General features: G+C 36.6%; 1 protein-coding gene across 2 annotated transcripts in view; it reads left to right on the forward strand.

The window, feature by feature from the left end:
* The first annotated feature begins 107 nt into the window (after positions 1-107).
* Positions 108-13,119, forward strand: part of ADK (adenosine kinase) — a 450,870-nt gene continuing 437,858 nt past the window's right edge. The window contains exon 1 of one of the 2 annotated variants that reach the window (XM_039872158.1): positions 108-242. In XM_039872158.1, coding sequence (XP_039728092.1) covers positions 109-242 — 134 coding nt within the window. In that variant the 5' untranslated portion in view covers position 108. The remainder of the gene's footprint in view (positions 243-13,119) is intronic. The other variant, XM_039872157.1, reaches the window with a different exon arrangement.

Consider the following 13,119-nt stretch of genomic DNA (forward strand, 5'->3'; position numbering starts at 1 on the left):
CCAATGGGTCGAGCCGATGGGTCGAGCCAATGACTGTAGGTGGGAGCGGCATGGACTGGGAGGAGTCGGGAGGGCGGGGTTTGTAAAAAAGGAGGTGGTGAGACAGGGATGGGGCGGGGCCAGATAGCTGAAGGGGTGGGGCGCACGCTGGAGCCTAAGTGGGGTGGGAGCGCGAAGATGGCCGCCACTGAGGAGGAGCCGAAGCCCAAAAAGCTGAAGGTGGAGGCGCCGCGAGCGCTGAGGTGAGCGCTACCCTACGTAGGGTGGAGGGTTACGGCGCCTGCTGCTAACCAGGGACCACATGTAGTTGCATAGTCCCGGCGCTGGGTGGTGCCCTCGCTCCCGGCGTGGGGCCAACGTGCAGGACCCGCTGCTCTGGGAGCTGCCCGCATGGCTGCGACCTATCGCCGGGTGCCCGCCCAGTTTGGCTGAGTCGCCTTGTCTTCGGAGGGGCTCCGGCCGCCCTTGACCAATCAGAGCGTCGGCTGGGGGTGGCCGAGCCGGCTGTGGGTAGGCGCCACGTGGGAGCCCTCCTCGGCTGGGCTGGTGAGACCCCGAAGGACCCGGCCGAACCGGAGCAAAGTCACACGCGGTCATCTCCTTTTCCTTGGGGGTTAACGAGGAGGAGGTCCAGCGATTACTCTGGGGCAAAGACAGAATTCTTGGGAATTTTTCGTAAAATGTCGCGGAAGGGCGACTTGACCTTATTTTTCTCACACTGTGTGCCGGGACCTTTGAAGACTGCCAGGGACCCAGACCCCGCCTCCGAGGCTTGGCGGGGGCGGTGTTTGGCTGAATGAATAAGAAAGGCCGATTTTTCCTTTTTCCCTTTCACTCTTTGGCGGCAATGGGGACAGTTTTACGCCTAACACCTTGCCTCACATGTGATTGATGTTGCAACTTTATAAAAAGTTGTTAAATATTCCTTCCAATAAGTATAAAGTGCAGTGTGCACAGTCCTTGATGATTTTGCAATGTTCGTTGGAAGGCAGTGATTTTTCTAAAAATAGACATATCAAATTGACTTAAAACTGTTGGGATACTCTGATTATACAAATCTCATTTCTTCCAACATCACACTTCTTTACCTCTAAAAGAATGAATCATTCATAATTGAGAAAGAAAAGGTCACTTACAGGCTTGATGGTGTGTTCATGCTGTTTTGAATGGATGGTGACTAAATCCCTGCCAGTGCCTTTAATATATTTCTACTACCCTCAGAGGGTTAGTGTACCTACCTCATACGAAGAAAATAAACTTTTTTTTTTTTTTAACAACTCAGGATGTTCATTTTTATTTTAAGTTTTCAAACTATAGAGTAAAGGAGGAACTTTTGAATCAGACCTATCTGGGTTCAAGGTATGTGCTTTCCCTATTCAGCTCATTCTAAGAGTATTTACTTAAAAGGCACCTCCTTCACAAAGTTTCCTCGACCAAAGTGGAAGACAGATGCAACTTTTCCCTACTATCCTACTAAACATACCGCCCTTAGATTTCCTTATGCTAATTCATTTTCAAAATGCTTTCCTATTATATAGATAAGGAAATTGAAGCCCAAATGAAACAGTTAGGGAACTGAAATATGAACCCAGAGCACCTGGGTGCAAGTTCATTGTTGTTTGGCTCTACTGTGCCTACTTTTGTGCAACCACCCAAGGTATACGTCTCTGCCTATGCATCCTTAAAACTAGTGATAAATAATGTCTAATACTTAAGTATATATGTTCTAGACACTGTTTCAGTATTTTACCTTTTTTTTTTTTTTTTTTAACTCATTCAGTCTCACAGCAACACTACCAAAGAGGAAACAGGCATAGAGACATTAAGTAATTTATCAAGGTTACCTGTCTAGTAAGTGATAGGGTTGGGATTTTAATCCAGGTAGTCTGATTCTATCTCTGTATGCTTAATTACCATGCTACACTTATTAACTTAAAGGTATTTATCCAAAAATCCTAGTGACTTGTTAATTCAGTTTTTCTCTACTAGTTTTGCTTCTGTTTTTTTTTTTCCGTGTGTGTGGTCGTTGATTATAACAATGTTGTTGCAAATATGTGGGCATATGATACAAAATAATTTTTAGATACATAATGTATTTTATATGTCATTAGTGGCCATTTAAAACTTGTAAAAGACTTTAGGCAACTAAAACTCATTTTATACATTACTTAGTGCCACCTGTAGACTTGAAATTAAAAGATTAAACACTTGAGTACTGGGACAAATCAAATCTCTTAATTTTGTGTGAAGATGTTTTGGGATTGGCTGTTCCTACCTTCATTATATTAGTTTGGCTTTAAAGGTCACAGTGTGATAATGCACTGAGTGGTTAGACTGCATGCGTTATCTATAATGACTTGCTTAACAGTTCAGAGGCTAGCTACTAGCTTTGGTTAACTTTTAAGAAGAATGACTTATAAAGTCTAAGCATAAATTAATGTGTGAGTCAGTGGGGAACAAATAAATTTATGAGATATTTGTAGATGTCAGAGAAAAGATTTAGGCTTTTGTGAGAATTTCAGTTAGCTCTGGAGTAGCAGTTCTCATCCAGAGGCAATTTTGTTAGTTTCTGGAATCGTTTTTAGTGGGAACTGCTACAGTCATCTAGTGAGTGGATACTATTAAAACGCCCTGTAATGCTCAGGAGGCCCCCTGCAACAAAAGAATTATCCAGTCAAAATTAACAGTAATGTTGAGATTGAAAAAACTCTGCTCTAGGGAGAATGACAAGTCTAGCCTCCCTTTCTCAAATGGTCATTATTTTTCTAAGCTGGATTGCTTTTCAGAGTATAGCAGTTACTAAGTTGCAAAGAAACGGCAGATCTAACATGTTTTCACATTGGGTTCGAGAACAGATGGGAACATTAATTGAATGCTGGACTTTATATTAGATGCTTTATATATGCTCTCGCAATCTTCACAACAACCTATGAGGTAGGAATAATGATCCCTGTGTTACAACTGAGGTATTTAGGGCTAAAAGAAGTTGAGAAGAATTTTCGAGAACTTCTCACTAGATGAAGATGTTCCATGATGATTACCTATATTTAGGACCTCTTAGTTTTCTTTTCTCTCCTTTGGAAATCTCGTCCAAGTTCATTTCTTTAGCAGTCACCTCTAAGAGGATACAGTTCCTTCCAAAGCTTGTGTTGAGCACATGCCAAGTCTGTTCTTTCAGTCTTTCAAGTGCCTGCTATTTTTAGCATGGTGCTAAAAATTAGCTACTCGTGTATAGAGAGGTAAGACCTAGGTACTGTCCCTCTTGGTGGAAATGAGTGAGGTTTGGGAAAATGATACCTGAGCATTCTGAAAGACGACAAGGAGTTAACCAGGTGTGAAGTAGGGTGTCTGGCTTTATAGGAAAGTTTGTTTAGAGGTGGAGATGGGAGAGAGCTGCCTCTTGGAGAACTACAGATGGTTTAGTCTGGCTGAAGCAGAGGGTGAATGGGGTCCATCCAGGCTTTCTACTGGATGCTTTCACATGTGCAATTTTTCTCTTTATATCTTTTAGTTCTCAGACCCTAATTTTGCTATCTGCTGAATATTTATTTCATTTTGAGTGTCTTGCTGACACTTCAAAGTCATATATATCAAACTAAATCCATCTGTTGCCCTAAATCCACACTTCTTCCATGCTTCTGCATCCGTTAATGGCACCACTAACTTTTCTTTCTCTAAAGTTTGGAACCTAGATACTTGATGCATTTTCCATCTATATAATGTTATCAAAGTTGGTCTTTTCTTCCTCAGTAGTATCTCATAAATGCCTTTCCTTTTCATTTCCTGCTACCACAACTCAAGTTTAGATTTTATCTTTCTTAGACTTTGTATTGCCTCCCAACTAGTCTCTCTACCTCCAGTCTCAGTTCTACCTAATCTTCTTCAGGCTTAGCTCTACTTATTGATCATAGCAAATATTTGTAAGCTCTGAAGTTGGTTAGGAAGGGTTCAGTCCTAAGAGCCCACATCGTGATTCTCTCTGAATTAGCAATTACAGATTTTTCTGGGTCGTGACTTTGAATACTATTAAAAGGAAAGAAATGACGATTTTCCAATCAGTGAATATTGAGTTTTTCCTCCACGTATTGCTTTCTAATCATTTCACTTTCATGGACTCCTTTTATTCTCTCAGTCCGTCTCCTCATTAAAGATCCTGTGTTTTAAAATTGCATAGTAAAATGAGGAAGAAAAGTCAATAAGTATATTAGGTGGCTAAGCAGTAGCTTCAGTAACCCTTTCTAAAACACATTTTTTCTCTTTCAGAAAATTTTCTGGAAGATTATTTGCATAAACTGAGTATACTGTTTCCAGAGTGATCTGTTGCAGATTGAAAAAGAGAAAGGGTGATCATATGTCATTAGTGTGTTTGCAGTGTTGCCTGGTCCTTAGGAGCTGTTCAATTAATATTTGTTAAATGAATTATCAGTACAGAATAGAGTGGGACTGATAACCTTCACTCTTCTAGAACTTATATTTTCTATAATACAGCCTAAAATTGAGTTGGGCTCTTTTTGGATGATATTGCATGTGCTGTTCACTTGTATTCACAAATTTAATCCTTTAAGAGTAAGGCCTTTGTCTGTGAAAGAAAATGGAAAACAAAAGTCTCCTGAGGTACTTTGTATGAACACCTTCATAAGATCCTTTCCTGGGCATTGTATACTAAGGCAGAGCAAGGATGGTGGAGAGCCAAAGGAAAGCCTGCAAGGCTGGTCCTGGGTATCTAAGGGCAAGCATGCTTGGAGCCCAGGGAAAGTGGGATGGGCTCTGGGTAAAACAGAGGCATTGAAAACTATGTTTCTGATTTTAGGTATAGCCCTAGACTAAATAAAACATGAGGCTGATATGCTATTTTCTACCTAGAATATGGCTCTACTTTCTTTTCATCTATTAAAATCTTGCAAAATTTCACAGTTAAGTAGAAAAAGAAAAAGAATTAAAATTATAAACAGCATTCTGGTCAGGATGGAAGCCAGCAGAGCAGTGGTTAAGAGCATAGTGTCTGGAATCAGACATGTGGTTTGACTCTTGGTTTTTATTAATTGGTGATCTTAGGAAGATTGCTTATTGGCCCCATGCCTCTGTTTTCTCACTTAGGAAATGGATGTATAATAATAGGACCTATCTCAATAGATTGTCGAGAGGATTTAATGAGAAAAACAAATGTAAAATTGGTACATAGTAAGTCTTCAACAAATGTTAGCTGTTATTATTATGATTCTGGCTCCCCCTCTGCTCCAAATGCAGCAATTACAAATTTAAAAAATAAGGAAAGATGTAGGTATATCCAAGAATAAGATAAATATCTCCAGGGACTAAATAGAAAGAAAATATACAACTAGACTCTGAGTTCAGGAGCTGGTGGAAATAACTCTGTGCAGGGGAACTGGAGTTAGATACACTGCATGAAACTGGGAGCCGGGCTGGTGTTGGATAAAAAGAAGGCTGAAATCTTCTGTTCTGAGCTGTTGCTTTATAAAGCTCTGAACCTGAAGCGGTGAAACAGAAGTGGCTGAACTGCTCAGAGTTGGGAACCATAATTTCTCCACTGTCACCTAGTACAAAAGCACTGAGCTTGGAAAAAATGGGCTCTGGAAAGGGTGTGGCCAACCTCAAAACCACTGGAAAAAGGAAGAGAAGTCTGAGCCTGCAAACACATGAGGGAGAACATTACTTACAAAATAAACACAAGCACCAGAGGATCTATTCATTCAAAATCTAATGGAATTATTAGAGCAATTTCAAAATCACTTTAAAAATTTTAAAGATCTTAAAAAAGATAAAAGTAATAATAGCCATTAAAAAACATGTTATGAATCAAAAATCAGTAGATATGAAGTAAGCGGCTTTGTAAAAGAAAAAATGGAATTATTGAAATTAAAACAAAAAATATGTTGGTTAAACTCTAGGCAAAACATATTTGAAGGGAAAATTAGCATATTGCAAGTAATTCACCCAAATGTAGCACAAAGAAATAAAGAGAAATTAAGAGATGTGAATATAAATCGAGGGGCACCAACTTACATCCCTCAGCAAGAGAAAAGTCCCTTATAGCATGTATAGAAAATGTTTATGAAACACACAGTTGCCATACTCAAAACCTCATTCCAAAGTTGTCTTTATAAAACTTTCCTGGCTGTTTGTACTTTATACTTTGCATTGTTGCTACACATAGTGTGTACATGTTTTATCTCATCTAGTGCTACGTGAAGCCAGGAAACTAGTTGAGTAACTCTTGGTGCCTCATAATTACTTTATTGCAACATAACAGGCTCTAAATTTTATTAAATGAATGAATTCTTAGCTCTTTAAAGACGTTTTAAAGTTATGTTTGTACCACTCATTGGTGCAAAATGGTTTCACGTATCGGCTGTAAATTCTTATCTATTCATAGTTTGAATTTTGTAAGGATGCTTTGTAGATAAACGTATAAATTTCTAGACTTATACTCATAGGTCCTTAGAATTGGGAGGGATCTTAAGTTATCTTTGCCTAGCCTTGAGTTTCTTTAGCACTCTTCTTCTTCTATTTGTGTAGCATTCCTCCTCTAGATTCAGCACAAATAAGGGAAGAGGAGTACATTTTTCCACTAATGGAAACACACACACACACACACACACACACACACACACACACACCACTGCCTTGGACCTCAGTTCTGTGTGAAGCTTGAATAAACTACATTCCTGAGAAGACTTGTTAGTATCCTCTAGATAATCAGATTCAGAACTCTTTAAACGATTTCTTGTTGGCCAAGATGTTGCTTCTTTGTATTCATAAAACATGTTAAAGTATTCTCTCCTAGCCTTTCCCTTTGAGATGCTACTTTTGTATTTCTAGACTGTGAATGCTGGTGGGAGTCAGGGTAGGAGCAGAGATAGGAGAAGATGGCTAAGAGTGCAAATTCCCAGGTAGGGTGGGACCTCCCAGAGTTGAAGTTTCCTGCACATCATGGAGTTAGGGTATGAAAACAGCAGCAAATTTCACTATCAGCCAGATGTGGCTTTTAAATGGTAGTTCACAATTTCACAATTTCATGTGATTATTGAAAACTCTGAGCATGTTTCAGACTCTAGATTGTTAGTACCTGATGAGGTACTTAAAATCAGAGTCGAATATTTACATTGTACATCTGAGAGGATTGAAGCCCAGAGAGGTTAAGTGGTATCAGTCAAGTAACACAGCTAGTTACTTAAAGCTATTAAGTATCTGAAGTGAGATTTGATCCCAAGTCATATAACTTACTATTGTACTATGTTCTGGATCAAGAAATGAAATACCAGTTTTCTTCAAAGTTTTTTTTTTTTTAAAGATAACTTTTTTAAAGAATATGTCAAATATTTTCACTTACCTTTTCTTATTGAACCTCACAAGAAGGTGAGGAAATAGAACCAGAGAGGTTTAGTCCCTAAGTAGTGAGCACCTATTTCACACCCAGGACCTCTGACTCACATTTCTTGCTGTTTATATTACACTATGAAGACACAAATTAAGAACTTGTCAGAGTGAATTCTGTATGTGCTAGATAAGCACACTATTTAAAGAAAATCTGTGGCAATGTGTTTAGTAACCTTGTTTAGATTTTTGTCTTTCAAGTTCTCTTATTCACACTTATGTAGTTTCCCCTCCCAAGAATAAATATTTCCTCGTGGTGTATACTTAATGGTATGCTTTGCAAATGGATTAACTCATTGAACCTGAACTTTGATCAGTTTGTGTTTTCTAATTTTCTAATTAAAAGCCTTGGGCAAACCAATTTTGCTTATGTTTAAGAGTTAACACATTTCAGTTAAGAGGACAATTTCTAATCAATTTTAATTTACTTTGGAGATTTTGTGCTTTCCCCTGATATTAATAATTTGAATCTTATGACTTTAGTGTTATTATAATGAGATAACCATAACTATTCATAGAGTTTAATGTGTCCATTAATCTTATTTTTTACACAGTGAAAGAAATAGGATTCAAACCTGAACTGTCTTATTTTAAGTTTTTTAGTAATTAGCTGCAACGTTGAGGTATTGTATAAACAACAGCAACAAGAATCAACAGTGATTCTTATGATTAAAAAAATTAAGCAGGACTTTTGCTCAAAAAGTATTCGTATATTACACATGAAACAATTACCGATAATCTAAGTAGCTATAAATCTTTTAATACTATTTATAATTTAAAATCCTACAAAAATGTTCTACCAGATCTATGATGGCAGAAATAACTTTTTTTTAAATTAAAAATGACCTATAGTCCAATTAGCCTTGGACTTCATACAAATAATAAAAAACAGCAGCCTTTTTAAAGAAATGATGAAATATTCAGTTAGCCTACTTTTAAGAGTAGGACTACAACATTTCATTAAATTCAATTGATGGAGGTATCCCTTGCTTTTTGAAAGTTTGCTTTACAGCACGTCGCTTTTATGAAAGACTTACGTTAGTACTTGTTTTTAGCTAACTGAAGGAAATCCAAAGAGGCTTTTCACTTTTATGAAAAAAAGGCAAAAAGCAAAAATAGCATTCAGAGTTTGTTTTGCAGTGAGGTGTTCTAGAGGCAGCACACACTCCGAGCAGTGAGAGTGGTACTGCCAAGCTTTTTCTGGAAACTATACTCAGCATCTCGGCATCATGCCTTCATAGCTTTGAACTGTGTCTGTGAGCTTTTGTGCTTTATCTGTATTTATTTTGTATATCCATTAGCAGGTGTCCTAAGGTAATTGCTTCCTCTCTTTATGCCATTTCAGCTTATGAAAAGTTTCATAGGAACACTCTCCTGTTGGATAGCGGGGAAACTTGTATTTAAAATCTCGATTTCATAATGCTTGATAACCACAGGAAAAAGGAAGTAAGGGGAGGGAAATATAGATTTGTGAATAGGAAGGGAGAGGTAAAAGGAAGGAGTAAAAAGGAAAAGGCTCAATTCTTCTTAGCTATTGCATAACCTCCAATCAGACATCTCAACTTTTCAGCTTTTCACTTAGCTCTCATGTATGTATGTGAGTTTGTGAGAAACTTGTTATGAACTGTAGTACCTATGGGCTTTTAGCATGGTACAAGGAAAAGAGCTTTGGACTAGCAATCAAGACACCTAGGTCCTTTTAAATTTCTCTCTAGATATGTGTGTGTACCTGTGAAGTGAATAGTATAGACTAAAATACTTTTCAGACTACATCATGAATCAATTTGGGTGAAGCCCAACTGGTATTTTATAAAAAGAAAATAGAAAATATCAGTGTATTGAATATGGTGAGGGTATTTCTTTGTGAAATATTGTTTCAGTTATATATGTGTATAGAGTACTAGGTTGCAATGCAAAATGTATTTTTCATAGTGATTTTGGTTCTCTATTCCAAAATTTAGTGGTTTAAAATATCATTTTATTAGAGTTCATGATTTTGTGGGTCAGAAAGTCAGACATGGCTTGGCCAATTGATTCTTCTGTTCCATGTAGTATTGACTAGGATCACTTGGAGATATTTAGCTGATAATAGGTCTGGTCTTTACTTACTTGCTTGGTGCTTTGGAGAGGATGGCTAGAAAGCTTGGCTCAACTGGCCTTCTCTCCCTCTCCCTGTAGTTTGAGGGCCTCTCCATATGGTTTTGGGTACTTTGACTTCCTACATTGCAGCTCAAGGCTCCAAGAGACCAAGGCAGGAGTTGGCCAACCTCTTAAACGCTAGTCTGAAATCTGGCATAGCATCACTTCCATTATATCTTACTGGTCAAAGGAGTCATAGGCTAGCCTAGATTCAAACAGGACATGATTCTTGTCTCCAAGAAATTGTAATTTTTAAAATGCCTGAATTATTTTGGAATGATGGTAAAATAATGTGAAAAACATGACTGAATTATATATTGAAGCTTTTAATTCTATTATTGTCCTTTGAAAGATGATAACTTTTAATAATCCCCCACATTGGAAAAATATGTCTATTTTTGGTTTAAAAGTTCAGAGTTTAATTTAAATACATACATTGTTTTTTTCCAAAACTGAAGGTTTTGACTATGCTGCACACTTGAAACTAATATAAAATAATATTGAATGTCAACTGTAATTGAAAAATTGTGCTGCTGAGTAATTCTGCTTTGCCTATGTCTGCAGACAAATGTTGTGTGTTTCAGGTAAAACACAATGCTCCTTCACCTAGGAAGACATGAAGATAGCCAAGATTTCTTTCAAAGCATTTAAAGGAGAATGAACAAATGATAAAGGTTTAGTTAGAATGAAATTCTGGGCATTTAAATGCCAGCATTTTAAAATAAATATTAAAACATACCAAAAAGTAAAATGGGAATGAGAGAACTTAAGTGTATTTTAAACTTATAAATAGGTATTGTGAGGATAAATATCCCAAATCCTAGCGAAGTGATGTTAAGTTATAGATGCTTCGTTATACCAAAATGACGATTTTTGGAATAATATTACATAAACATACATATAGACATATAACATGTACACAGTATGAACCTTGATTTGGTAGTCCCTTCACATTGCACTTCTCGGTGAGTGTTTTCTGCAACCATTGAGGCAATCAAAAATTCATTTTTAATGTCTTCATGCATGATTCTCTCAAATATGTAATGAATCATTAGGAAATCTTCATTTCAACAAACCCCAAAAGCTAATGATCCTTCCCTTTTTACTAGAGACTACATGATCCCATCAGGGAACTATAGGGTGAAGTAATCTATACTGACAGCACTCCAAGGAGTGCTGTAATGTATATAATATTAATATAGTATATATATTATATACATAATAAACAAAACCAAAAGTGTTAAATAAAACTTTTTAGAAACCAGTTCTAAAACATAAATTCATAAAACAACCAAGTAGAAATGATTATTAGGATATTTTTCAGATAAAACTATACAATTTGAGAACATTTTTATTTTTATTACTATATAGAAAACTAGGCACTAGGCACTAGGAGTTAGAAAAAGGATATAACCAAGGACTACTTAAGTAATTGTTCTTTTTCCCTCACAGCAGAACTTTTTGTGAATACTTGTGATTTCTACTTGAGTCTTGAAAGATTTCGATACGAAATAATTTATAATTTTACTGAAGCCTAATGTTGATTCACACAAGCTGAATGCTAGAATGGAAGATTTACTTAACTCGATAGTAGAGTTAGCTACTTGCTACTTGTTCATCGTATGCCCCTAAATTCTTACACAGTGGTAAAAAATGTTTTTTATTTGTCAAAAATCATGATTCTTGTAATTTTTGACAGAAATGAAGTTGTTGAAATTTAAAAAAAATGAGATCTAAGTGATTCTTGGTGACAATTAGAGTTTTGGCTAAATTAAAGACGAAAATAGTAGATTGATTGGCTGCTCAGATTTAATCAGTGAATGAGCATATATGAAAATAAAAGAAGCAGTTTCTGAAAGTATTTCATATGGAGCTCCAGCTAATCAGAAAGCTGTCACGGGTGACTATATCTTATGGGTGAAATAGTGTGGTGTTCTGAAATTTCAAATTTATGAAAATCTCAGACTCAACATCAGACTATCTTGGACTTACTCTAGCGACAATGTGTAGAGTAGTAATTAGTCTCATTTCTGGAGTCAGACTATCAGACTTTGGATTTTTGTTCTGTAATATGTGTTTTCGGGCAAGTTATTTAGCCTCTTGGAGCTTCTAATTCTTCATCTGTAATATGGCAGTAATAAAATATCTCCTGATAGGGTTGTTGTAAATTCCAATGGGAAAGTACTTGAAAGATACATAGCATTGGGGCCTAGCACATATTAAGCACTCAGTTAATTTTACCTACTCTACTTACATACTTACCTGCTAGCAGCTGACTGCTGAGGTAGAATAGTTCCCCTCTTAGGGTGTTGTTCAAATGAAATTGCATATACATTCTGGATATTTATTTTTAGTCTATTAATAGAAAACAGTAGGCAAGAATAAGAAAGACTTCGAAGAAAAATTTGTTTCACGTGTCTATCTCCATCCTTCATGTCTTCTAGAACTCTTGCCTTCTCCATTTATCTCAGTAAATATTAGCAGCACCCTTTACACAATTTAGTTCAAAATCTAGGAGTTATTCTTGATTCCATTCTTTCATTAGTCCCCCATATCTAGTCCATTAGCATGTCTTGTCATTCTACCTCCAAAATGTCCATCTATTTCTATGTCCACTACTGTCTTCATGGTTCAAACCAGTATTATTTGTCATTTGTATTACTACAAAAGGCTTCTAATTTGGTGTTTCTGCTTTCATGCTCCTGTAGTCTGTTCTCTACACTATAACCAGGGTTATCTTTTAAAACAAAATTAGATTATGTCATTCTTCTGTTTAAAATTTAATTACAATGGCTTCCTATCATGCTTATAACAAAATCAAAATTTCTTAGACTCATAAAAGCTAAGATGATCTGCTTCTTGCTCTGACTACAAATCTTTCTTCTCTCCTTCGCCTTTTTTCACATTGGCCTTCCAGTTGCCATTTTAGTGCTGTCTGTCAGAAATGCCCTTCCCCCACCTGGCTCTTCGTGTCATTGAGTTCTCTCCTACTGGAGCCCTTCCCAAACTACTCAATCTAAAGGAGACTTTTTCTACTTTGATCTGCTCTTTTTAATTCTCTGCATAGTACTTATGATCATTTGATGTTATTTGTTTATTTGATTATTCATTTATATCACCTCAGTAGAATGTAAGTTCCATAAAGGCGGTATATGTTCTTGATTTTTGCTGAATCTGTAGTGTCCTGAGTAGTAGAGTAGATGCTCATTAAATATTTGTTGAGTTAATGACTGAATGATTCCTGAAAGCTTGTTTGTGAAGTACTATAAACCAGGTCTGTGGTGAAGTAAAAATAAGAAAAATCTTACATAGGAAATATACTTCATAAGATTACCAGTACCAGTGATACTTTGGGAAGGTCTGTTCTTTATTCTGTGATGCCCTTCATACATTTTTATGATAAAATGTACTTTTATGAAATGATAGTGATGTTCAATTGTATAATTTAAAAATATGTTCTTGGCAGCATAAATAATTAGGAAGCACTGTTATTCTGTACTTTTAGATTGGAGTTTTTCTTTGAGTTTCAGAAATTTGTAGTCCGCTGAAAATAAAGAAGCACTGTGTAGGTGTTCCTGGGAGGGA

Source organism: Pteropus medius, unplaced genomic scaffold (assembly GCF_902729225.1).
Source record: "Pteropus medius unplaced genomic scaffold, Ma_sr-lr_union100, whole genome shotgun sequence".
In the NCBI taxonomy this organism is placed as follows: domain Eukaryota; kingdom Metazoa; phylum Chordata; class Mammalia; order Chiroptera; family Pteropodidae; genus Pteropus; species Pteropus medius.